This window comes from Lissotriton helveticus, chromosome 10 (assembly GCF_964261635.1).
Source record: "Lissotriton helveticus chromosome 10, aLisHel1.1, whole genome shotgun sequence".
NCBI classification, from domain to species: Eukaryota; Metazoa; Chordata; class Amphibia; order Caudata; family Salamandridae; genus Lissotriton; species Lissotriton helveticus.
In genome coordinates this window covers 85009727-85035488 of record NC_136071.1, presented here as the reverse complement: position 1 = coordinate 85035488, position 25762 = coordinate 85009727, and the positions used below count along the sequence as shown (strand labels likewise).

The window sequence follows — 25762 nt, the reverse complement described above, 5'->3', positions numbered from 1 at the left end:
GCCTACCAGACAGTGCAGCTGTCCGTTTTGCTTATTACTTCTTGGGGCATTCTGATAGCTTCCCTGGGAATGCATTTCACCTATTGTTTACTATTGGCTTTGTGGTTTGTAACTCACTTTTGCTTATTTTCTATTGGCTTTATTTACTTTAGTCTGTCCAGCTTGAGTGTGTCCCTCCTATGAGCATCCTTTGTTTACCTCTCAGAGTACTCGTTTTCTGTAAACAGGCCCTTAAATCTTGTTCTTATCTCGTCACATTTGCTGTGCATTCAAAGACGAAGGTCAAATGTCAGACTCTGTCTTGCAAGAGAGCTTGGTGTTTACTTTTCTTTCTCCGACTTAAAAGTAAAATACTTTATGTGACAGTCCTCCTGGGTACCGATGTGAGAGGAGAAAGTGCAGGATGTTATTTTATTTTCTAGCACACAACAAAAATGAATTGTGCTGATGTTTCAGAATATATTAGAATTAAGTTAAGTACAAATTAAGCACATTTAAATAAAATCCTAAGTGTGGTGAAAACAAATATTTGAATACGATCAAACATATCAATACACTAGGTGATAACATTTCCATATATTATCGTTTGTGCGCAGTAAAGCTGTATGTCAGTGCAAATGTATTGGTCATTTCAATTGAAAATATTTTGTCTGTGACTTGGAAGCAAAATGGCGGATTGAAGCCGCAGCAGCGAGGCTGCTCCACCGAGATCTCCCCTGAGATGTGAGGAGCGAACAAGAAAGATAACGACCTGTTAACCCGACTGCAGATTAATATAGAACAGGAGAAAGAAAGCGGTTAACTGCTAATGGTTTCTTGGCTTACGGCTAACGGCTGATGCAGAACCGGACGGAGACCCTTCGATTTACTTACCCGGACCGCTTGCTTGTTTGGTTCTCACAACTGCTTGACTCGGCTCGGCGTTGCTGAGCTCAGCTGGGCTCGGCTGGGCGGATTGCAGCGAGGGCAGTACCCAGGCGAGGCGAGGCGTGAGCGAGGAGCGGAGAGCAGCGGAGAACAAAGCCGCTCGGATTACTTCTGCTGCTCGGATTACTTTTGCTTCTGCTGCGGTTCCTTGCGGTCCCTGTGCGGGCTCGGGCATTTTCTTTTCTACAAAGTTTATTTCGACTTTTCACACAGTGCTGAATGCCCCCACAGTGAAAAGCTACTTCTACTCGGCTACTCAGCGAGAAATATAAATATAATAATAATAACTATATTAGGTCTACCGGGCCTTTCAATGATAATTGGTGGTGATGTAATACGAGGAGCACCGTCTTGCACCATTTGCATTTGCACCTACATTCTGCATTCTGCACTGACGAATCTTGCGGTACAGGCTTGGGCTGATCTACTGCCAACACATAGGATTAAACGGGCGTGAAGGACTATTCTTATGGCTCTTATGGCTCCCATGGCTCCCAAAAATACGAGGCATAATAAGGCTCTGCTGAAAGGCACCCCCTTGAAGGAAGGGCCAGAAGAGCAGAGGAGAGGAGCGGATGACGGGAAAATACAGCTGCTCAGACCTATCTCACCTGCAGTGGTCGCCCGAACGCCTCGCTTCAGCCAACCTGAGGATCAAGCCGGTAAGCCATAGCTTAATCTACCCCCTAATAATCAGTATGCAAAGGAGAAAGTACCTTTGTCGAAATTAAAAATTAAAATCAAATAAGATGACCTTTCTGCTGATAAGGTTGTTCATAAAAACAAGACCACTAACTCTACTAATAAAACTACTCTGCAAGGGGAACTAAATAATGATGTAACAACGAGTGGGGAGATAGACTTTAACTCACCCGCGGAGAACAATTCAAATAAAGGGGTGGACGCGGATGTGCGATCCACGCCGAACACTATAATTGAGCAGGCAGCTCCGAATAGAGGGGTTGAATCAGAGGTACAAACACAAGCTCAAGCCCAAGCTCTGGTGCCGCCATCGAATACAACTCTGGAAGAGATCGGTTCCGACATTGATATAGTGAACACTGAGGCTAACTTTGAGGCTAACTCATTACAGGAAGGAAACAACTTTAATGATGAGTACGAGGAATATGCGGAAGGAGTAGAGGAAGGGGAAGATAGATCTGAGATCGCCAGAGTTCAAACAAGAAGGGAGAAATCCTCTGCTGTCAAGAGAAGGGGGAAAGGAAAAGTTAGAGCTAAGAAGGGGAAGAGTAAAGACACAGTAACACTGCTTACAACTCTAATATCAACAGCTACAGGAGCTACAGGAGGGAACATAATAAGAGATCAAAGCCCCTTACTTAAGTGGATGCAGGTTAAGGGGGGTTCTCAAAAGCTGTCTATTGCTCTATCAAGAAACTACTCCCTAGAAGCTGACAATTTACAAGACTATACCTCAAAGACCTCTCCTAGCAAAGGGGGTGTACCAGGTTCAGATCTAACTCTGGGCCCAATATCCAACTCTGCTTCTATTACTGTGGTCTCACCGGATCTCACACCTGCTAGGCTCTACGTTGGATGAGACGGGTGTGCCACACCTAGCCAGAGAGACATTTTCTTTACATCTACTACCCCTTGTAAAGAGGCAATGGCACTACCGGACATATCATCGACAATGGCTACACCCGCTACATCTCTCATTTTCTCTCCTACCTCAACTGAAACTTCTTCTTCCTCTCTGGATCTAATCATGAAAACATTAATGGTACATCATGAAGAGTCTCAGCAACACTTCCGCCAACTAAAGGAAGACAACTGTAAGATACATAATTGTTTACAGGAAGTCACCAGTAAGTTAAGTGGAGTCACTAAAGATATTGAAGAGCTACAGAAAAGGGTAGTTGATGTTGAAGAAACATTGGCCACTACCACGGCCTCAACAGAAGAACATAAAGAAGATATAGAGACCTTGAAGAATAAAGTCGAGGATCTTGAAAACCGACAGCGGCGCCAGAATTTGAGAATTTTCGGAATCCCCGAAGGGTCTGAAGGCTCTGATGCAAGGGCCTATTTGGTCCGACTATTTCAAAAGGCTTTTCCGGACCTTGGGGATTGGGATTGGGACTGCCAGCTTCAACGGGTACAAAGACTACCGATCATTTCTAAAAATAGAGAGAGCAAATACCCACGACCTATTCTCGCTTATTTTGGCAACTACCTGCTAAGGCAGGCAATCTCAATTAAAGCTCGACCGAATACACCAGTGACCTGTGATAATGTAACTTTTTTTGCCAAATCAGATCTCAGTAAGGCTACCTTGAACAAAAGATGGGGGCTTCGGAAACTAATAGACTCTTTCAAGTCCAGGGGGGCCACAGTATATCTCCAAGAACCCGCCCGTCTCAAAGTTACAAATGCAGGACATACCTACTTTCTTAATAATGTTACCGAAGCAGAGCAACTTTTGGCGAAAATGGACTTTAAAACCTAGGTAGTTAACCCTATAGAAATCTAGAATTCGTATGTTATGAATAACTCTCCTTTTTCTTTTAGGCTAATTATAAAAGCTTATTATTTGGGTTGGGCCGGGTTGGGATCTTATATACAAGTTTAATACGGAGGGGGAGATCTCGGGGAGACCTCTCTGGCTAACTGCCCTTACAGCGGCATCAGAAGATAGAGGGAGGCTTCTGGGTAGGTACTTGGGGTGGGACCTCTAGAGCAGGGGGAGAAGCTCAAGGGGAAAGGTTGGGGTGGGAAGGGTAAGGGAAAATGAGGGAGAAACTGACAGCACAAGCATATGTACAGACTTACATAATGATTTTAAGAATAAACGTAATGAGTACTGTTTACAGAGTTTAAAATTGATTAAATGTATCAAATAAATTGCCTAAGGCTTAACAATAGAATCAAAAGACAACTAGTTTTCGAAGAGCTGAAAATGTATAACCCTCATTTTGCATTTTTAAATGAGACCCATATTAGTTTTCAGGACCGTAAAATGATGGAACAAAGGGGATTTGAACTAATTACTTGCACTGCCTTGAATGCACCAATTAGAGGGGTTGCTATTCTTAAGAGGAAAACTTTTAAGGTTGAGGTACTTAGAACTGCTGCAGACAGAGCCGGTAGATGGGCATTAGTACAAATTAATTTAACGAATTCAAAATATGTACTATGAGCCTTGTACGGATCAAACATCGACGATGCGGGGTTTTTTGACCGTCTTAATATTGAACTTTTGGATTGGGAAGGGGACATAATAATGATGGGTGACTTCAACTGTGTCATGAACTATGCCAAGGATACGACAAAGATGAGTCCTTTACAACGTATGCGTAAAACTAGGGCAGCTATTTTAGAGTTATCGCGCATTCATAACTTAAAAGATGTTTGGAGGAATCTATATCCGAAACTTGCAGGATATACATATTACTCTGCTCCCCACCAAATGTACTCCCGCATTGATATGGCATGGACAACAGATCGTGTCTTGGAGGGTAGCAAAATGGAGATTTGTCCAAAAATAACCTCGGACCACAATCCCATTATATTACGGTTTAATATTTTATCTACTAACCCGGCTGCTAGGTTATTTTCTTTTCCAAGATATTTGGTAACAGACACTTTATTTGTTTTTCAATTGAAGAAACATATCAAAGAATTCTTGGAATTTAACTTAGAATCAGCTCACCCCATTTATGTATGGGATGCATGCAAAGCTAGCATTAGAGGGTTCACACAGCAGTACATTATAAGACAAAACAAAGAACGAAAAAATTCGATTTTGGAAATGACTTCTAGAATACGGTCACTGGAGGAATATTTGGCTGAGGCTATGAGACAAGAAAACTTAGGGGGTGTATTTCAAAAAATAACCTTTACTGAAACTTAAATTGAACACCCTCCGATCCAAAACTAAAACATTTTTAAGAGAGAAAGTTAGTTTGAAATTACATAAATATAAACAGTCGCAATATGAAAGCGGCGACAGAGTTGGTAAGATTCTCGCTTATAAAGTTGCTGAAGATAAGGCCAATTCTTTGATTAAAAACATTACAGGAGCAGATGGGGTTAGCTATAACCAACCGGAACAGATATTACATCAATTTGTAACATACTATGGCAACCTTTATACACCCGAATCTACCCCTACCGAAGAAAACATGCAAAATTATATAATCAAGAATTGGACATTAGATAGGGAACCTGGTTTAATGGAACCACTTGAAAGACATTTTTCACTTTCCGAACTACAATTGGCTATATCTTCTCTCCCATCGGGGAAATCCGCTGGTGACGATACACTTCCAATTGAAATTTATAAATGTTGCAGTGAGGAACTATTACCTACACTTTGCTCAGTGATTAATCAAATTGGAGATACAGGCAAAACCCCCAACTCCTGGAAAACTGCCAAAATTATCTTTTTTCTAAAAAAGGATAAGTTACCTTCAGAGTGTGGGTCTTACAGGCCCATCTCATTGATAAACGCCGATGCCAAGGTTTACTCTAAGTTACTAGGCATGAGATTGGCCCCGCTAATGCCTAAATTAGTAAGTCAACACCAACACGGTTTTGTAACGGGCAGAGACACAACAGCACATGTTAATACTGCTATTACTGCATTTGACATCGCCACCACTAATTCCTCTCCACTCGGTATGGTGTTATTGGATGCAGAAAAAGCATTCGACCGAGTGGGGTGGGATTATCTTTGGGCTATATTAAGGAGGATGGGCTTTGGGAAACAGTTTTAAACCAGGATTCAAGCACTGTACGATTCCCCCAATGCAAAAATAGGATATGCCAACTTAATTTCTAACAATTTTCCGGCTTTAAGAGGTACACGCCAAGGGTGTCCCTTATCACCACTTTTGTTTGCTCTTTCAATGGAGCCTTTCATTAATGCGATACTGACTCAAGAATGTATTAAACCATTTATTTATGGCAATAACTCTCTTAAAATTACTGCGTACGCAGACGATCTGGCAATTTATTCAACTGACGTACCAGAAGCCATAGCTGGTATCATTAAGGAAGCTGATGAATTTGGCTCGGTTTCGGGATACAAACTAAATTTGAATAAAACGCAAATCATTGTTCACTACAAGTTGCCAGTCCCAGTCTCGGGGGTATGTCATACAGCAAACTACTTAGGTATTAAAATAACATCTAATTTAAAAGAAATGATGACTCTAAATTATGATACTTTATTGAAAGATACAAGAAGTCTTCTTAAAAAATGGCATAAGGTTCCTTTAAATCTGCTTGGCCGAATCAACCTTATAAAAATGAATATCCTGCCCAAATTTTTGTATTTATTTAGGTCCATCCCTCTTTTTTTATTAACAACTTATTCTTTAAAAAAACTGGATGGTATTCTAGGCAGCTATATTTGGGGCTATAAGAAAAACCGAAGAGCTCTTTCTTTTCTTAAATTAGCAGCAAGTAAGGGTGGCCTTGAATTCCCTTATTTAAAATTTTACTTTTACGCTTCTTTTTTGGGTCGGATACGTAGCCTTTTTTCTTCTAGCTATCCTTATTTTTTTCACCAATTTATGCTTGGGGCAAACTCCATACAATTTCTAGCTAGAAGCAACGACCCGAATTATTTCAAACAAGTCAAGTTCAAGACCGCTAAAGACGCGGTTCATATATGGAATACCATCATGGCTATCAACAAAACTACGTTCTTTCACCCTATGCTAAGCATGTGGAACAACCCGGGTTTACCTGAGATTTTTAGCGACCCAATAGTTAGAATATGGGCTAATCACGGTATAAATCATCTCCGTGACCTATACGGTGCATCAGGTTTTTTAACATTTGATACCCTAAGAATACTCATTAAACTCCCCGAAAATGCTCTATTTAAGTATATACAGATACGTGATTACTTCGTGAATAAAATGAAATTAAAGGAAATTTTAGATTCAGAAATATGGACCTGCATTTACGGGGAAACAAATAAAGATATAATTAGCTTAGGGTATAAATGTTTATGTCAACACAAACCTGATGACTGTATTAAACTTGCACAAAAATGGACTACTAATTTAGGTACGCTTATCTCTCCGCATAACATATCCACTTTTTTTCATAACAGTAATTATTTAACCCACTCTTCAAGCTTAACCCCTTCTACGCTCATGACGAGCTCAGCTCGTCATGGGCGTAACCTGCGCTACGCGGATGACGCGCTGACCTTGTCACGTAACGCGGGATTTTTAAAATCACAGCGCGCAGTGGGAAAACCGCTAGCGCGCATGCGGTTAAAACTCCAATCGTATAAAACAGTATGTCACTTATACTATACGCCACTTCACTTTTATAAATGGTCTGGGAATAACGCATCTTTTGAACGCACAAAATGCCCAAAATGTGACTTACTAGCTGCTGATTTAGTACATATAATTTTTTCATGCCTGGTGTTGCAAACATTTTGGGATGACGTAGAAAATGTGTTGAAATTGAAAAAAATGATCTTCGCTAAACTAACTAACGAGATGATATTTCTGGGAATACAACCAAATATCACCGCCCACAAAGACTTAATGTTTATTTTAATTTCCTGTGCTAGATTGATAACTGCTAGGGCTTGGATCTCAGATAAACCACCACTGGCAACTGAATGGTGGCTCTTGATAAATGAGATACACGATATGGAATTTTCCTCTGCAAAATTCCGTGGGAAACGATCCCTGAAGAAAGTGAACAAAATATGGGATATTTTGTTTCCTCCTACCGAATGAACGATTTTTCTTTGTTATACAAGATTTTGGAAAAGTTCCTATTTCTACATTTTATTATTTAAGGATTTGGACTTACATTCTTTTCGCGCAAGATTTTAATTGTCTGGCACTAAACTGATTATGTTGCTTAGTAAATCTGATGGATGATATCTGCCGACTAAGGTCTTTTCCCGGCTAGGAAAACAATGAACTTGGCTACTAATATTGGGGAACCCTTATTCAGCTGAATGACTTTTTGGTTTTGAAGCTAGCTGCGAGCACACTTGATGATTCTTTAAAATGAAAATGATGTATTTTTTTCTGACCTATTGTATATTCCTTGTCTATTGCTATTTGATTAAGTCTTTAAGGAATTGTATGTACTATAACTTTTTTGAAAGTGCTTTATTTCTGTAACAAATGATTGCTTGTGCTGTCAATAAAAATTTTTTTTTTAAAAAAGAAAATGTTTTGTCTGTAATGGAAGTGTGCTACCACACATGCATACTCCACAATACGACACTTCACTTTACAACACTTTACGTCATGCCACTCCATTCTACGACACTCCACTCCTCTCGACTCTACAACACGCCATGCCACTTTACTCCACTCACGCCATGGCACAACACCACTCTACGCCCCTCCACTCCACTTCCAATCTACCACAAACATTCCACTCCAATCTACCCCCTCCACTTCACAACAATCTACCCCACTCCATCCAACCTAATCCAATCTACCCCACCCCAATCTACCCCACCCCAATCCACTCCACCCCAGTCTACCCCACCACAATCTGCCCTACTCCATTCCACTCTACCCCAAACTAACCTGCTCCACTCCACTCCAATCCACTACGATCCAATCTACCCCTCTCCACACCACTACAATTTACTCCACTCCTCTACAATCTACCCAACTCAATTTAACCCAGTCTACACCACCCCACTCTACTGCACTCCACTCAAATCAACCTCACTCTGCTCCAATCTACCCAACTCCAATCCACACCAATCTACTCCACTCTAATCTACCTCAGTCTACTGCACTCCAATCAATCACAATCTACCTCACTCCAATCGACCACACTCTACTCCAATCTAACCATCTCCACTCCAATATACCCCACGCCACACTATCCTCATCTACCTCACTTCACTCTACCCCACTCCAGTCTACTCTGCTCCACCCCAATCTACAGCACTCCACTCCAATCTCACTCACTCCAGTCTACCACTCCATTCCAATCTAACCCACTCCAACCCAATCTACCCAACCCCAATCTGCCCCACTCCAAACTCCCACACCTCACCCCACTCTACCCCAATCTAACCTACTCGAATCTACCCCACCCCAATCTACCCCAATCCACTACACTACGATCCAATCTACCCCAATCTCCCCCGTCTCCACTCCAATCTTCCCACCGCACTCTACCCCAATCCACTCCCCACTCCACTCATATCTACCCCACTGAAATCAACCCCACTCATACCTATCCACCTCCAATCCGCCCGACACCCATATCTACCCCACTCCTCTCCTCCAATCCACCCACCTCCACTCTTCCCTAATCTACCCCACTCCGATCTACCCCACCCCAATTTACCACACTTCACCCTACCCCACTCTACCCCATTCCATTCCAATCCACACAATCTACCTCACTTCACTGCACCGTAATCTACTCCACCCCACTCCACTCTTCCCCAATCTACCCCACTCCAATTTACCCCAATCCACCATACTCCAATCTATCCCACCACACCTGACCCCAATCAATCTCACTCCACTCCAATCCACCCCAGTTTACTCCAGTCCAATCTACTACGCCAATATAACCCACTGTCTCACTCCAATCTACCCCAATCTGCCCTACTCAGCTTTAATCTACCCCATTCAACTCCACTCCACCACAATCTACCCCATTCCACTCTACCCATTCTACTCCACTACAATCTATCGCACATCACCCCACTGAACGCCACTAACTTTGACCAAGCTGAACGGCAACTACACTGGTGTACAACATGGCTAAAATACATTGCCAATAGCTCTTGGAAAGGCTAGACCCTTTAGCTTTGCCAGTGCTTGATTGAAATGGGCTATCTTATCCTTGTTCCTCTGGAGTAATGCTTCTCTACATCTTTTTTCTTTTGTTTCCTCAAAATTATTGAAACTCGGTGTGAGTAATACATGTTTGTCGTCAACCAGACACGTCTTAATTGTATCTAAATTCCTAATTTTATCCTCATTCTCTTTCAGTACACTATGTTACCCTTAGTCAGGCCAAGTATAATCTAAATCCTGATGATGATCCTTTACCCCTGAAGGATTGAAACCCTGTTGACTTTTTGGACTCACAAACCTTATTATTGTTATCTTGTTAGGGTTGTTTCTCACTGCGTGCCATGCACCAATTTCGCATCCCTTGTGTGTCACGTATGAGCAACAAACACATTTAAAAAAAAAATCTTACATACTGTTCAATATTGATTGTGGTTTGCTAATTATTCAGTAAATAAGCATTGACTGCTATTCTACTTCATTTTGGTTTTACTAATTTCAGATTAGGAGCAACTGTTGGGCTTCATAAAATGGCACATTGGAGCACAACTATGGGACTAGCCAGAGGACTGTGGACCAATGTGCACCAACCTTTGTGCAGCCCATCATAAACGATTGCACCTCTTTCCACCATAACTCAGTAAGACGATCAGTCAGGGTGCACAGCAGTCTCGGTCAAGCCTATAAATGACCAAAAGGTACCTTCTACAGGAACAAAAGCTTAACCCACAGCACCACAGTTTAGTCACACTATTAACTTGTCATTTCACTACCCCTGGCTTCTGGTGGTTTCACTAATCGTTGAGAACCATGTTGGGAATCAGAGGGGAAATGAAATGAAATGCCTTGAGAGCAAAGGACAAAGATACTCTAAACTCAAGCAAATACAGTTCTGAGTCCCCAAAAATAATATACTGATGAACAAATCATTTTTTAAATCTAGTTCTAGTGAATAAAAACTGCACTTATTTGGGTGGCTGAACAGCAAAGAAAGAAGCCTGGGGCGACTTGACGAGATTGAGGTTATGGAATTGGCTCATGGAAGTCCTGTTTGTACTTTCTAGCTCCCAAACATCACAGTACTGTACTGACTAATGTACATGTTTCATGGCTGCTAAAATGTTACAGTAGAGAAATTCAAGTATAATCCTCACCTCCTTTCCTGACAAAATCCACAGATCAACATCCTTAATAAAAGTATTGGTCCGATGTTTGTCTCCATGCAAATAAACGTCTCACACCTCAGTTACACAGTCATCAATGCTTTGTGAGATTGCCCAGTGAAAAACGAAGTATTTATATAATAGAAACCCAGGAATAATTTCCCCTTGAAAACACAAAAGTTCACTGCTTTTATAATATAAGAAACAAATCACTCAAAATGTATATACAAACATCTTTTATACATTATAACTTACTCCATAAACAACAATATACATGCAAATATTGCACATGGCAAGTGTGATGTAACTAGGCCATCACTCACATTATATAGTTCCGAAGGAACACTAAAGAGCTATTGGATTCACCAACAACATGAAGAAAGAAACTGTACACAAACATAGGAACAAGTGAATGCTGAAAGTGAGCCCATAATCCTATCAATTAATCTCTTCGTGCGATCTACAGAAAATAATATAGAAGGTTTCCTAAACAGATTATTATTAAAATTCCAATTTAAAGGTAGTAAGTTTAGAGTGTAGTGTAATAATTCTAGACATTCAAATAGTAGACAAAATGTTCATTAAAACCATGGAAAAGTGCTAAGAGGCACTTATTGGGTCTCAGTCTGGAGGATATAAACAGGGCTTGAAGAACATTTTATATCTAGCCAGACCCACTACTTTAAATTACAATAGCATATTGAACACTGTCATCTATCTGATTTGTACTCAGACCTATATTGGTGGCTTAGATGTGTTTATATGCAAGATACCCAGACTCCAGCCAGAAGACGTAGACATGAAACCCCCATACAAACAGGAAACTCTCCCTGCTGACATCTTGAAATTATGGGCTTATCAGGTTTCTTCAATGGCACTGGACACGTGTGGTGAAGACGGGCTGATTAAAACAAATATGATCACCAAGCACTACTTAAAATGACCACCTTTTACTCCACACCAAAACCACCTATATGTTCTGGAGTTGTTATGTGACAGTGAAAAAATGAGAGAGTAAGCTGCAGGATACTCTGTGTATGGTCTTGTGATAGAAGAAAGAACAGTAATCCCACTGCAACTGTGGAACTAAGGAAATATCGACCATGAAATCAACATTATTAACATAATGATTGTTCTACACCTTTGAATTTTTTCCCCAACAAGACTGTTCTTAGGTGGGATGAAATATAGAACTTTGGAGAGTGTGCCAGGGATCTGCTCACGTCTTCTCCTCACACGTTTCAGAGTACTTGTATACATACACGCTGCCATCTTTCTGTCCAGCGAACAGATGGGATTCCACCATGCACCACTTGACCAAAGACCACTTCCCCAGGGAGCTGGGCGGAAGCAGCACAGTGCAATGTCCCAGGTGTAGATCCCAGAGCGCAATACTTCCGGTCGTCAACACAGCGACTGCCATGTGGTCTTTCAGGTCTCCTTCTAGATATCTATAATCAATGCAAAACAATTTTAGAGAAGCCAGTGTTCTACAAAGAGGTCAGTTTTGTATGCACACATCCATAAAATATATATTTCAAGAAGCTGCAATTCAGCAGATAAATTTAACATGAAGAGGAACTGGAAAGATGGAAGATGCATTTTATAATAGCTACAAGTTGATAAAATTGAATGAATGAAAATGTTTTTATTCTGCGCATACTTTGCCCCATGGGCGTCAAGGCGCCTAACATCAAAACACAGCTTATCACTCCAGGGAACGTTCAGTTAGAGATAAGACTTCCTAAAGAACCATGTCTTTAGCTCCTTTTTGAACAACTCAATAGATGGCAACCTCTTAAGCTCAATGGGAATCGAATTCCAGAGCTGAGGGGCCACCACTGAAAAGGCCCTAGCTCCCCATCTTGCCAGCCTGACCCTAGGCACGACAAGTTGGAGCAATTCAGCGGATCGAAGGCCTCTAACTGGGACATAGCGAGCGAGCAAGGAACTAATCCCACTCATTGATCCCTCCGCCAATGCTCTGTAAGTCATGCAAAGAATTTTGAAAGAAATTCTGTGCTGCACTGGAAGCCTGCGAACAGTGCATCTTGCTACTTCTCAATATTTGAGAGTTTACTATTAGTTACTACTGCACAGCTGTTTCATAACACTTCAATTCATTCCTCATACATGCATCAAAGGGAATCAGGCACCACAGAAAAAGACTAAGGGCCGTATTTAGACCCCGATTAATGTTGAGAATGAGCCATTTGGGAGACCCAGATAAGGGGTTCTTTAACCGTGTCTTCAATGAGCAAGTCTGAAAAGCTATATTCAAAGGCGGTATTATGGCAACAGGTTTGGTCTATAGGTGCGTCATCAATGGGATATACAGGTCTTTCTAGTTAGCATCTGGATGCCTTAATGACTGGAGAATTCCAATACTCCCTTGGATAGAAAATGCTTCCTCCTAGGGTCTCTATTTGAGAAAAGTGTGATCAACAGGACTGAAGTCGTGAAAGTTCTGTGAGAAGCAGAGAGTATTAGTTCACCAACAGGTCGGCCTTACGAAAACCTAATTTGCCTGCCATAAAATGGTCGGAAAAATTTACCATTTTCAACATTTGATCCTCTGATCAGATTCTCTTTCTCGAAATTGAGTGAGATAATTTCTCGGTTAGTCTCTTCTTGCCCTGGCAGAATCATTAGGTGAAGTGAAGTATCTCCCCTTCCAGTCACTGAGGATGCAGTTACCATTATTCTGAAGCATTTCACATTTGGGGTTATGTTGAGGGAATCAAATGCATTATTTAACAGGGCGTCATCTACTAAGGCTTTCTTTCTCCCACAATGCCTTGCAACTTTCACAAGTGCTTTCTTAGGCTTCTCTGTTTTAGGAACAATATTACAATTATTTAAATGTAAAGATTATGCAGGATCTTCAACTCTCAAACAGGAGCACATAGCAGGCGGAATGGGTAGGGTGACATGTTTCAGCCTGTAGCCTGTGGAAATAACACATCCTCAGGCACCCTGTACAAACATAAGCTTTTTTATGTAATTAATATTTCCACATCCGAGCAACAGCCTAAGCTAATAGTCTAAAAAAGGTTGTAGTCTAAAGGGGATATGACCGACAGTCATTTGTCAGCTAATCTAAGAGACCTACTGGGTTGGTAGATACGGATTACATTGTCCAAATATTTCAGATAAATTTGCAATAAACACTTTTGAAGAAACTGGTGTGAACTTCCAAGACACTTCTGAACCAAGACAAAAGGACCTCCCATAGCTGCTACTTTGCCTAATTTGCTGTGCCTGGGATGGAATCTCGAATGGAGAATGATTCTGAAGTTAAGCAGTCAGAACTTTCTCCAATGCAGTACGTGCATGTTAGTTCGTGTCCTGGCTTTCTAAAGCGATGCTTTAATTTTGCCTCAATCAGAAGCTGCAATGAATATCACTCTCTGCTTAATGAAATACTGATGATGGCAAAGATCAGAGGTGAGTAGTGTAACATTTAACTTTAGTTCAGCCATGAGCAGTATCCTACATATGTTTGTTAGGTTTCACTGTTCGCAGCAATCCTGCAATTACTTCAATTGTTGCAATAGAGCATGAAAATATGGGCTGGGCGGTTGGTGATTGATACAAAAATATCTGCCGGATCTAGCTGCGTAATGAGTTTAAGGGGCTCAACATTAACCATCAACAGGCTTAGCAGGGCAATGGAGGTGGTCAAAGGATTATCAACTACGATCTCTTATTAATGAATCCATTGTGGTAAAAAAAAAAAAAATTATGCAATCCTCTCACAATCACCCTGAGAGAGTATATGCCACAGAGACATTTGCAGAACACATTAGCGTAGTAAGAATTTTGAATAATTCACCAAGACTCACCCACAGAGACAACTTTAATGTGTCAGGACAAGGTTTCAGCGGTCAAGATGGCTTCATGATCGATCAGTAAAATGGCCTACAAATTCTAAGTTTTTATTTCTAACACTACTTGGATTCTGGCGTTCACGTTTCTGTTTCAGCTTCTTCAGTTCTCAGGAACTGGATGGTTCATAGAGTCACAGGCTTGAATCATTCCCTGGTGTGAATCTGGGAGCAACTGTGGTGTTTAAAAGTAATAAGTGAATTCCCATAGAAAAATACAACAAAGTTTCCTTTTAATAACACAACTACCACAGTGATCGCCCATTCCGAGTCCCCATCGTCAGATTTCTACTACACATTGTATGGAAGTGTGTCCACATCTGAGATCTCCATTCTTGTGTTTTGTTTCTTCTGTTCCAAATTTCTACCATTTCTACAACACGCGTGAAAAGAGGACAAAAGGGTGAGTTATGCTGCAAAATAAGTTACTTTATTCCAGACATCCCAGCCACAGAAAATGTCCTTCTACTCTAACGAAACTTCGATTACGGATCTCCTTCACCACTTCAGTGAATTCTATTTTAAAACATGGAGCATAGCCTTTTAAATTAGAAGGGCTCATGGAAACTCTTTCTTGCTGAAGGGAAGCACATGCTAGACTTAGCATTTTTTCACCATTCCAGAGATTCTCACTATAAGCCTTCCCAAAACAATGATCAGTTCCCTCCTCCTACTTACTTTGGCATAGCAAAACCTGACCCATATTCAAATCTCAGCTGTCTTCAGTTTCTGCAGAATTCTTCTAAATCTTCACAACCCACAAGGGGTTTGGAATTTCAACCAGTTCACTGTCCTCACAGGGAGTCTTATTCTCATCCAAGTCTACCACACACACCACACATTTCACAGCATTTCTCTTCTTCTGTTAACCCAATTTCATTCTAAGTTCATCCTTCAAAGACAGTCCCTTTTTGCCATTCCATCCAACCTGGAACCAGCTCTGAATTAGGTTTACGTCCCCAGAACAACTCTAATTGTTTTTAACTCATCGTTGAACATTGTGACTAGCGGTAACCTATCAAATATTGAGGCCCTTCCACTTCCAAATCCGGCAACCAGAAATTCTACTCATCTCTTTTAGTTTTCACCATGCCCAAACGAATTTTCATAGGCTAGGCCAATCACGCATTTCCTAAGTGTAAGAAAGTAGATTATTATTTGGGGTGGCGGTCACCGACCCCAAGGAATATTAATAATAACTTGTCAGGGTAAACCCTAAAGTCACTAAATTAACCTGAGTTCAACCCCCGGGTGGTACAGTAGCTATGGCACAGAGAGGAGAGGCTTAACTTAGGGCAAAGTTAAAGTATTTATGCAGTGCCAAAATATTAATAGGGTCAAAACACCAAACAATAAAAAATATCAAACCGAATTAGAAAAAGGTATTACAATTTAACAAAATGACTTAAAACAACAAGAATCCAACAAGGGGAACATTAGATGTGAATTGTTAAAGTTCTGTGTAAAAAATGGCACTCCAGAATAACGACAGTCTAAGGAAGCGGTAGGCCGGGACCTAAGGGCGATTTCAGTCTGACCGCAATAGAGCATGGATCGGATACATCAAGCAGATTTGTCCCGGTCATACATTTTACCTAATAACTTATTCTTTTTATAGAGCTCGAAATTCTCCAGCGGGGCAAGCCTGAATCTATATCTAAGGAAGGTTCCCCTTTACTGCTCTGGAGGTCTCACAAGTCCAAATTTTTTCCACGTTCCCACTTTCCAGTGTTTCTGGAAAAAAGCCTCTAGGTCACTTCTAAGGCTCCCTTAAGCTCAGAGGCAGCTCTTGGGGGCCAGGAGTCACTCCAGCAGAGGGTACTGGCAAGGCACAGTCCGGGTTTAGATGGTACCGGTCCCTTCAGGAAATAAAAACGCCTCTTGCAGATTGTTGTATTCAGGTACTCACACAGGAGGCCTAACCAATTGACCCTTTGAGTCCACTTCTTTGTCCTGCGTACAAAGGGGAGCAGGTCCAGTCCTTCTGGGCTCCTCTCGGGTCACAGACAGCAGGTCCAGTCCTCTGAATGACAATTGTATACGCCTTAATGGCGATAAAACCGAGTTACTGGTGATTGGAAGAGCTCCCACAATCTGGTCATCAGCCTGGTGGCCATCTGAGTTGGGGCCCACACCCTCCCCCACAGAAACGGTGAAGAACCTCGGTGTCTTCTTGGACTCTAGCTTATCCTATGGACAGCACATTGGAAGGCTAGTGGGCAAATGCTATGGAGTCCTTAAAACCATACGTAAAGTACTCGACTATTTGCCCATTGACACCAGGAAATCTGTCATGCATGCACTAGTCACCCCCCACCTGGATTATGGGAACTCCCTGTTTATTGGCATGAGTAAGAAAGGGTTACAGCAGCTGCAATGCGTTCAAAACTCGGCTGCCAGATTGGTCCTGAAATTGTCCAGAAGAGCCTCAGGGAAACACGCTCTTAAGAACCTCCATTGGCTACCCATGCAGGAACGCATCCTATTCAAATCACTATGTATTACACATCGTGTAGCCCAGGGAAAAGGGCCAAGCTATCTTCAAAAGCTTCTTACGATCCATCGCCCAAAACGCAATTTGAGATCATCTGGGAGCATGCTGTTTCAGGTTCCTCGCATCTTAAAAAGCACGAATGGGAGGTCGCTCGTTCAGATACTTAGCTTGTAAGAGATGGAATGAGCTCCCTATGGAACCATCGGAAGGAAGATTCCGACTTAAATTGGAAACATACCTATTCCCTCAAACCTAAGCCCAGTATTTTTACCTCTTTCCCCCCTTGTGGTACCAAGTGCAGAAGGTCTTGCTTGCTGGACGGTTTTTTCTCCATAGCGCGGGGACACACTGTTATAGTGTAACCATGCGCTCTACAAATGGTTTTATTATTATTATTATTATTCTGATCATCCTAGGGGTTCAGAAAGAGTTCTGAGGCGGATTCCTTAGGATGCCACATTTATGGTTGAAACTAACCAGTGGGTTGGTTTAACTCCTAGTCGCACCGTAACTAATAGGGAAACCTTTCTCCCTTGTACAAAGCTTGTGTCCACCCAGAGGTATGGCCAGTGAAATCAGCAGTCCCTTCCTCAGTGTGCACTCCACAGTTCTGGGGGTAGGTCCACTCCCAATTGGTTTGGTACCAGCCTGGCTTGTGGGGGGTGGGTGACAAAGGTTTGCCTTCTACAGATCTCACCTTACATTTACAAGTTAATAAAGTTCCTGGGTCTAGCTTAACTGGCCTTCCTGCAAGGGAAAGAAAAACAGCTCCCTAGAACCAGGTCAGTTTTACTGCTGCAGTCAGGTTACAAAGGATAGGCCTGGAGCTTTGTTTACAGGCCCACTGTGGATAGCATAATTGGCGCTGCAGCCCACAGGTGGATTTAACTTCCAGTCCTTCACTACATAATAAGGACGTCTAGACACGCTAAATATGTCAGTCAGCTTTAAGCCAATTTACTCATGTTTAAAAGGGGATGTTGGCCCTGCATATTATAGTGGGCTCTTTTCTGCCTCTCTCGGACCCTCAAGGTCTTTGGGTGAACACTGAACAGGCGTCACAGTCCTCACTTCAGTGATCTACAGGCAGGCAGAGGTTGCAGACTGGACATTGATCCTTCTGAGCAAACTTGTGGTGGCAGTTTTTGCAAAACTGGAATGGTGTCTTCTCCATCCTCACGTGCATGTGCAATCTCTGGATCGGTCGATGAAAAACCTTTCACAAAAAACCCTCTCCGGTAGCTTCTTTAGGCGTGTCCTTCACTCCGGTCAATGTTCGGTGAACTTCTCATGATTTTTGGGAAATTTTCTTTCTTTCAATTGTTGGAGAGCCTTCAGCGTGCATCTAGACCCAACAGCGGAAATAAATCTGAAGATGGCGTAGGGTGTGTATGAGGGGCTGAACGTAATAGATGCAAGAGATTTTATTTTTTGGTGCTCCTTGAAAGAATTTGTAAAGACCTTATTTGTGAATTATTGAACATACCAAAGAACTTGACAGATGGCATACGTTTCTGATTTATGTTATGTTAGGCTTATTTGTAAAGCTCAACGTATACCCGGAGGTGTCTTGGCGCTGATCCTGTAAGCAACTGTGGGCAGAACAAAGGACCTACTGAATGAAAAGCCAGGTCTTCAAAAGTTTCCTGAACTGGGACAGGGAAGGAGCTAACATACGATTCAGTGGAAGGAGATTCCAGGATGTGGCTGCTCGAACCGTAAAGCTGCTACCCCCCCATTTAGATTTTTAAAATCTGATGGGATTTCTTCCGAAGGAGCCTGCAGATCTTAGGTTTCTTGTTGGAATGTACCATGATAGTGCTTTCTTTATAAAGGAAGGCCCTGAATTGTGGAGGGCTTTATAAGTAAGACAGAGGGCCTTAAACTTAATTCTGTTTTTGACTCTCGGCCAATGAAGATCTTTAAGAGCAGAGGAAACAGAATGGTGTCTAGGCAAATCCAGTAGGAGTCTGGCTGCAGAGTTTTGAAGGATTTGCACTTTGTTCAGATGTTGAGCTTGTAGGCAAACATGGAGGCTCTTGCAGTATTCGACATTGGACAATACCAAGGTGGAAATAACTTAATATTTTTTTAAGTATTCTCAATGTATTGTACGAGGAGGAGATCTCTGCATTGATTTGATTGCCTAGGAGTAGGTGATTGTCAATCATGATACCTGAACTCTTAGCTTTCCTGGTGGGAACAGGAATGGGGCCCAACTCACCTGGCCAGCAAGGAGCAGTCCAGACGAGGGGATTACTGCCAAATAAAATCACCTCGGTTTTTCCAGCATTGAGCTTAAGAGGGTGTTTGTTCATCCAGCCATACATAGATTTCATGCAATCGTGGATGCGAAGTCGCGTGTGGTTGACCTCATTGGAGGCTGCTAGTACAATTTGCGTATCATCCGCATAGGAGGTGAGAGAGAACCCGAAGGATTCAACCAATGAAGCCAGATCAGTGACGTATATAATAAAAAGTGTAGGGCTGAGAGAAGAACCCTGCGGAACCCCGCAGGGCAAGCGGAATGTGCTATAAGAGAAGGCATCAATGTTGATTGTGTTTTCTCTGTCAGATAGGAAGGATGAGACTAGTTTCAAGGCCAGATTTTTTATGCCTTTTGCTTCCAAACGGAGAATCAACGTAAAGTGATCTACCGGATCAAATGCAGCATGTGGGGGGTGGGTGACAAAGGATGAATTTAAGCTCATCAGTGGCCTTGATCAAGGTATTCTCTGTACTATGGTCAGATCTGAATCCGAATTGAGTGTGATCCAGGCAGTTAGAGTCTTTTAATGAAGTGATTTAGTTGAGTAGTCATCACCTTCTCAACTATTTTCGCAGGGAAGAGAAGTCTAGAGATGGGTCGATAATTGGTTGGGTCTTCGGGTCCAAATTAGTTTTTTTCAATAATGAAAGTATGGAGGCTCTTTTTCATTGGGATGGAAAGATGCCTGTTCTGAACATGTTATTGAACAGGTTTGAGAGATGGTCTGCAATGATGTCAGGAACCATCTTTATAATTGAGGGCGGCCAGGGATCGTCCGGGGAGCCAGACTTGGTGGTCAGGATAAGCTCTTTTATTTATTTCAAATCAAACTTGGAATAAAAGTGAAGTTTACCGAGATTATATTTTACCTTTTCAACAAACTACTTTGGATTGTTTTGCTGTACATTTTCTATCCTGAAAATGTATTTCTAATAGTAGTGGTACCTGATCAATTCTGCATAAAAGAAAAATTCTTATTTAACCCAATGTTATACATCTAAGAATCAAAACGTCTAGAATGTGTTGTAGTGAGCAGGCAAGTGGGAGACAGGCAGGTCCAGTCTTGCCAGAGTCTAAAGATCAGGATCCCTTCATTGGCAAGGAGATTTGTGCGACAATCCTCTAGTTTATCAGTAGAGTCGATCATAACCCAGTGGTCTAGAAGCTTTTTAAGGAAGGTTGCTTTTGATGTAATAACCATTGACAGAAAACAGGATCTGTAGAGAATAACTAAATGTTCCCAGCATGCAAGCTGTGGAATAGCAGAGACTGCTTATCTGAGTATTCACAACCCACATTTGCTACAGCATTATACAGACAGTGGGAAAGTGCTCCTTGATGCCAGGCACTGCTAAAACTTTCAGGGGACAGCTGGTTTTGTATAGAAGGGCTGTTTTGATGTTACAGACCTTCCCACAATAAGGAGGATACTGGTAAATGTTTTGCAAATAGGAAACACAATTTAGGAGCCATTGGAACACCTACCTTCCTGTGTACCCCTTGGGAAGTGCATACGACATCACATGAACACTCAGAGCTTGCTTGGGATTTGTAGCAATCAGACTCAACACGTGTCTCTGGGAGGATTCACTTTCGTGGGCATGAGGGTGACTTACAATCATAAATAGCAGGCCCTGGTTTAGAGAAGAGAAAAATGAACCATTTTAAACACATTAACAAAAATAAACACTTATTTCAATGCTTGAAGAGCAGGAAAAAAAGCCACTTCTTCAAGTCTACGGTTGCCAATAATGACCTTGTGATATAGGAGAAACCTTTCTGGTAATCAGCACATTGAACCATCATTAAAAGAACATAGATTAGGTGTGCAGCAAGAAGGACATACAGAGGTGATGGGATGACTCCAGATAAGACGGATGCCCACAACATAGCACCCATTCAATGGAAACATCCTTTTCCATAAATAGCTATATTTGTCGCTGCACAATCCAGGGATGTGACAGGATAGAGAGAAGACAGTGCAGACTTAGAGATCACCAAGCACTGTTCACGCCATCACGCATTGTTCACCATCTACCAACGAAAGGATAGAGCCTAGAATAGGAGTGGAGTGTTAAACAGTAGTGGGTACAGTGTTTGTGCCAGATACGAACCCAGTATAATGGAGATCCGCTAATGGAACATGGAAAATTTGATAAGAGGGAAGCAGCAAGAGGACCTATAAACGTAATGGAGTAGCGAAAGTAAAGCTGCAACCCTTAAAGCTAAATGGGTCTTAGTTTAAATAGCTTTGCAATTCACTGCACATTATATGGATGAAAAAGCATAGAAATAAATTGCAGACCTAAAGCTTTACAAGCAAGGCTCACCCTCCACCTGTGCTGGAGCCTGGTAAACGGTGTATAATGCTGGCAACATACATTCCTGGTATGATCTGACTGCCTTGCTGCTACTCTCTTTCAAAGGCATAACTGGACAACAGTAACCTCTAAACTAGACTTTAACAGCCTGTACTCCCCTCTACTAAACCAACTTCCTTGTAGCCCTGGCTTCTGCAGAGGGCAGACCCTCTTTATACCTCAATGTTTCAGAGCCACCTTCCTCTGAAGACCTTGCTTTTCTGGGGCCCTTCCCCTTTGTAGACTTGAAGCTTTCAAGTTCCTTCCCTCTGAAAACCTCACTGCACTTAAATGTCCCTTCTCTAAAGATCAATGTTATGTTATTTGAATTGGGTATTGTGGATTTGGGTGTTATGTTTTGGCATCGGCTCTGAATCTTTTCTTAATGTCTCCTCCAACAGTTCTGTGCCTAGAATGTTAGAATATGAAAGTTCCAAGAGTGGCTGTCGGAGTGGCGTGGGTAGAATCTCAGTGAACTAGGATGTTGATGAGCGCAGGCACTTTATTGTCAATTATTAAGCAACCTTACATGAGGGCTGAGTAAAGTGCCATGTTTACAACAGTAGAGACAAAGTTTATGTACTGAGAATTCACACCATTTCTGAAATTACTTTACATCTCTTCCCACCTCATAACAGGCTCATCTGAGGTGGTTAGTACAAGTGTGGTGAGGTGGACTGACCAGTGAATCTCACCCATCATCCTTCTTTGAGCCTTTATGCCACATCTCATTTTTTCCGACTGAAGCTTCAGGGGTGATTCGATGTTGTACATGCTACTTTTTCCTGACATCAAGCTTTAACTGCAACAGCAACACCATGTGTGGGCCTGCCTTTGGGCTGCTGTGCCACTGAGTGATCTTTCAATGCTGTCGGACATATTCTGACTGATCAAACTATGTGTTCTTCTCGAAAGAAACACGCCATACATGACACAAAGGAGAGCAGGACATGACTGGACATTTTCCTCAGCATTGTAACGTCCCACTCCATGCAGTATTCACCATTCACATGATTCTAGAATATGTACTGTTTTATTCAAAGTATGTGTATGTGTACAGTTCGGTACACAGAGATGAAACCATGGCTAATCACCAGGAGGCAAGCTGTGCTAGCATGCTTAACGCCTTAACCGCGGCGGTTTTTCCGGGAGGTAAATCCAGAAAAACACACAACTAAACTGCACATTGGTCAAATTCCTTATGATGGCTGAACAGAAAATGCCCAAGATTACAAAAATCTGAACCAGGCCTGGGCAGCACACGGATTAAAAGGGACATGTCCCTAATCAGTACATAAGAAGAACAAACTGTCAGAAGTAAAGGGATAACCCTCTAAACAAGTGGAGAAATCCTGACCAACATAACCACGATGACCTTTAAAAGAAACCCAGGGAACATGTGTCTGTAAAGTACAGCATCCAGCCATACAATGGACACATATTATGCCTATAACTAACTCTGTTTTTACGTTTGTAAAGATTCATCCAATATTCGGTTTTAAATTGGGTTTTAATCTGAACATTCCTGTGTATAAGCTAAAAAGAATAATATATGTAATTTTTTATTTTATGCAGCAATAATGTAAATGTAAATGTAAATGTAAATGTAACGTAAAATGTAAAAATATTGCAACGGTTTTAAGTAACTATGCAGGAAATAAAGAAACTGGATGGCTAATCAGGGACATGAGCTTGCTTAATTTCTTCTGCGATCACATGCATGCCAAACTCAGAGAACTTGCATTGCCATCAAAATCTAACTTGACCTATATCATGCACAAAGGTGTTGCAGAAGTGCTATTGGACAAGCTTAACCTTCCTTGCAGGAGATTAACTTGGAGTTTATTTTGATGATCTATTGTCTAATGCAGCCACAGCATTGTAGCCTATTATTAATGCAATCTATAAGTTCAGCATGGTAAGTGTCAAATAATAGGTGTGCAGATATCACTGAGATATTTCACTTAAGGTATTTGTGTTGCCTTACAACATTATACTTATTTGTTAACTCAGATCTTGCTCGCATGCAATTTGATCCATGGCAAACATTTTTTTTACAGTGCAAGGGTGATTATCCTATACCATTGAAAAGGTATAAAAGGGACTATCTTATATATATGGTGGTAACTGAAGAGTATAAAATGCTGGTTGATAGAAAAAAGCATTCTGTTCCATTGCTTGGGTTCTGAGGGTCAAGGCATTTTTTAGGACACTAGCTAAATGTATACTTGTGAAGGGTACTGGTAAAGTGACCTATTTTGATGAGGCTGTGGACAGACTTGAGAAATGTTTTAAACTTTAATGTAGTATAACATTAGATAGGCATAATTTCAGAAGCCATAGTGGGAGACCCAAAAAAACATTCGCGGAGTTTCTTACACCATTACGTCGTTTAGACAACTCCTATAATTTACAAGCAGCTGTGGATTAAATGATTAGGGCTGTCCCTCTATCCACACCATCCTTTATGTGTCATCTCGAGGTAGGACTGGATTTTACTGTGGATCGGATAAAACGAAGTCCCTTAGTTTGTGGACAAGATCATGGGGAATCCTGAGGCCCATTTTACAAAGGAAGTGCTGATGTATTGCCTGGCTTTAGACAATGCTACGGCAATTTCCTGGATTAGATACATTAAAAGTGATTTTTTTAGATCTGATTTAGTAGAGCTGTTTCACATCCGGGAGGTTATTGATGCAGGAACCAAGATGCAGGTGAAGGAAATATTCCTGGGAAGGCAAGCTAGACCTTACTATGAATGAGAAATCTGGCTAACTGCTTTCCAGCATTAACTACAGTCTAATTAAACAGTCTGTGTGCTGTGAGTTTTATCTGCTCAGTGTCCCAAATGTTAAGCATAGTTTGATCTTACGAGACTTCGTTTGAATGTTATCCATTTTTTTGTAGCATTTCCCAGACAGGGTGATTGGAATGCCCCATTGCCAAAGTGTCCTTGTGATAATGCGTCCCTTCAAAACAATATGCACTTTATGCTTTTTCGTCAGTTAAATTTCTCTCAATGCAAGTTTTATCTGATACCAATTTTGGCCACCACTAGCATCAGACATCACACTTGTTATCTTTATCTTGTCTTCCTTTGTTAAGGCGAGGGATCTGTTACATCAATGCAACTGGGTAGTGTGGATCTGGGGTTTTGCGTTTTATAAACTCTGAATCTTTTTCCTGTACCTTCTTCAGATGTCCTAATCCCCCCTGCCTTTCTGTAATCCCCATGGTAGCGCTTTCCTCTGATCTCGGTGCCTATGATTGGTTGGTCTGGATGATAGGTTGGTCTGAAAAAGTTCCAAGAGTGGCAGATGGTGTGCTATAGGTAGAATTTCAGTGAGATTGCCATTGATGTATGCAGACAGGTCTTCTTTTCAGGTATTAAATCTACTTTACACAAAGAATGAGTTAGGTTACATGTTTACAGCAATCACACTACAGTACGTCTGCTCCGCTTTGGCTTTTCCAATTTCCTCCTCAATAGTTCTATGGACTCACTAGTTCAGAATAGGCCTGGAGGCAAATAGAAGTCTCCTGAGGATGTCCAATGGGAATCTTTTTCAGAAGCTGCCCACTGCTAGCATTCCTGCGGGGAGGGAAAATGCACAATATTAGATATTTTTATTTCTAAATTTGTATTTTTACTTCAATCCTCCACTTCATTCTCTAGTGACAGATTCCTCTGCTCCTTCCAGGTTTTGCATGACCTGTGGCCTTTAGACAGAATTTGCATCTGAACAATTCTTCTGTCTCCAGAACACCCCAAACCACACCTCTAAAATCATAGTTTAGAACCCTAGCTTCTGCCTCGCAGGTAGACATCTAATACTTTTAAATAGGAAGGCTGAAAGAAATGCTGTCTTACGGATCTTC

General features: G+C 41.6%; 1 protein-coding gene across 2 annotated transcripts in view; it reads right to left on the bottom strand.

The window, feature by feature from the left end:
* Positions 1 to 11094: 11094 nt before the first annotated feature.
* The window catches only part of PALB2 (partner and localizer of BRCA2), a 107928-nt gene continuing 93260 nt past the window's right edge, over positions 11095 to 25762 (bottom strand). For both annotated transcript variants that reach the window (XM_078664800.1, XM_078664799.1), the window contains exons 12-14: positions 25388 to 25475; positions 21009 to 21157; positions 11095 to 12324 (exon numbers count right to left, since the gene is read on the bottom strand). In XM_078664800.1, coding sequence (XP_078520926.1) covers positions 12093 to 12324; positions 21009 to 21157; positions 25388 to 25475 — 469 coding nt within the window. In that variant the 3' untranslated portion in view covers positions 11095 to 12092. The remainder of the gene's footprint in view (positions 12325 to 21008; positions 21158 to 25387; positions 25476 to 25762) is intronic.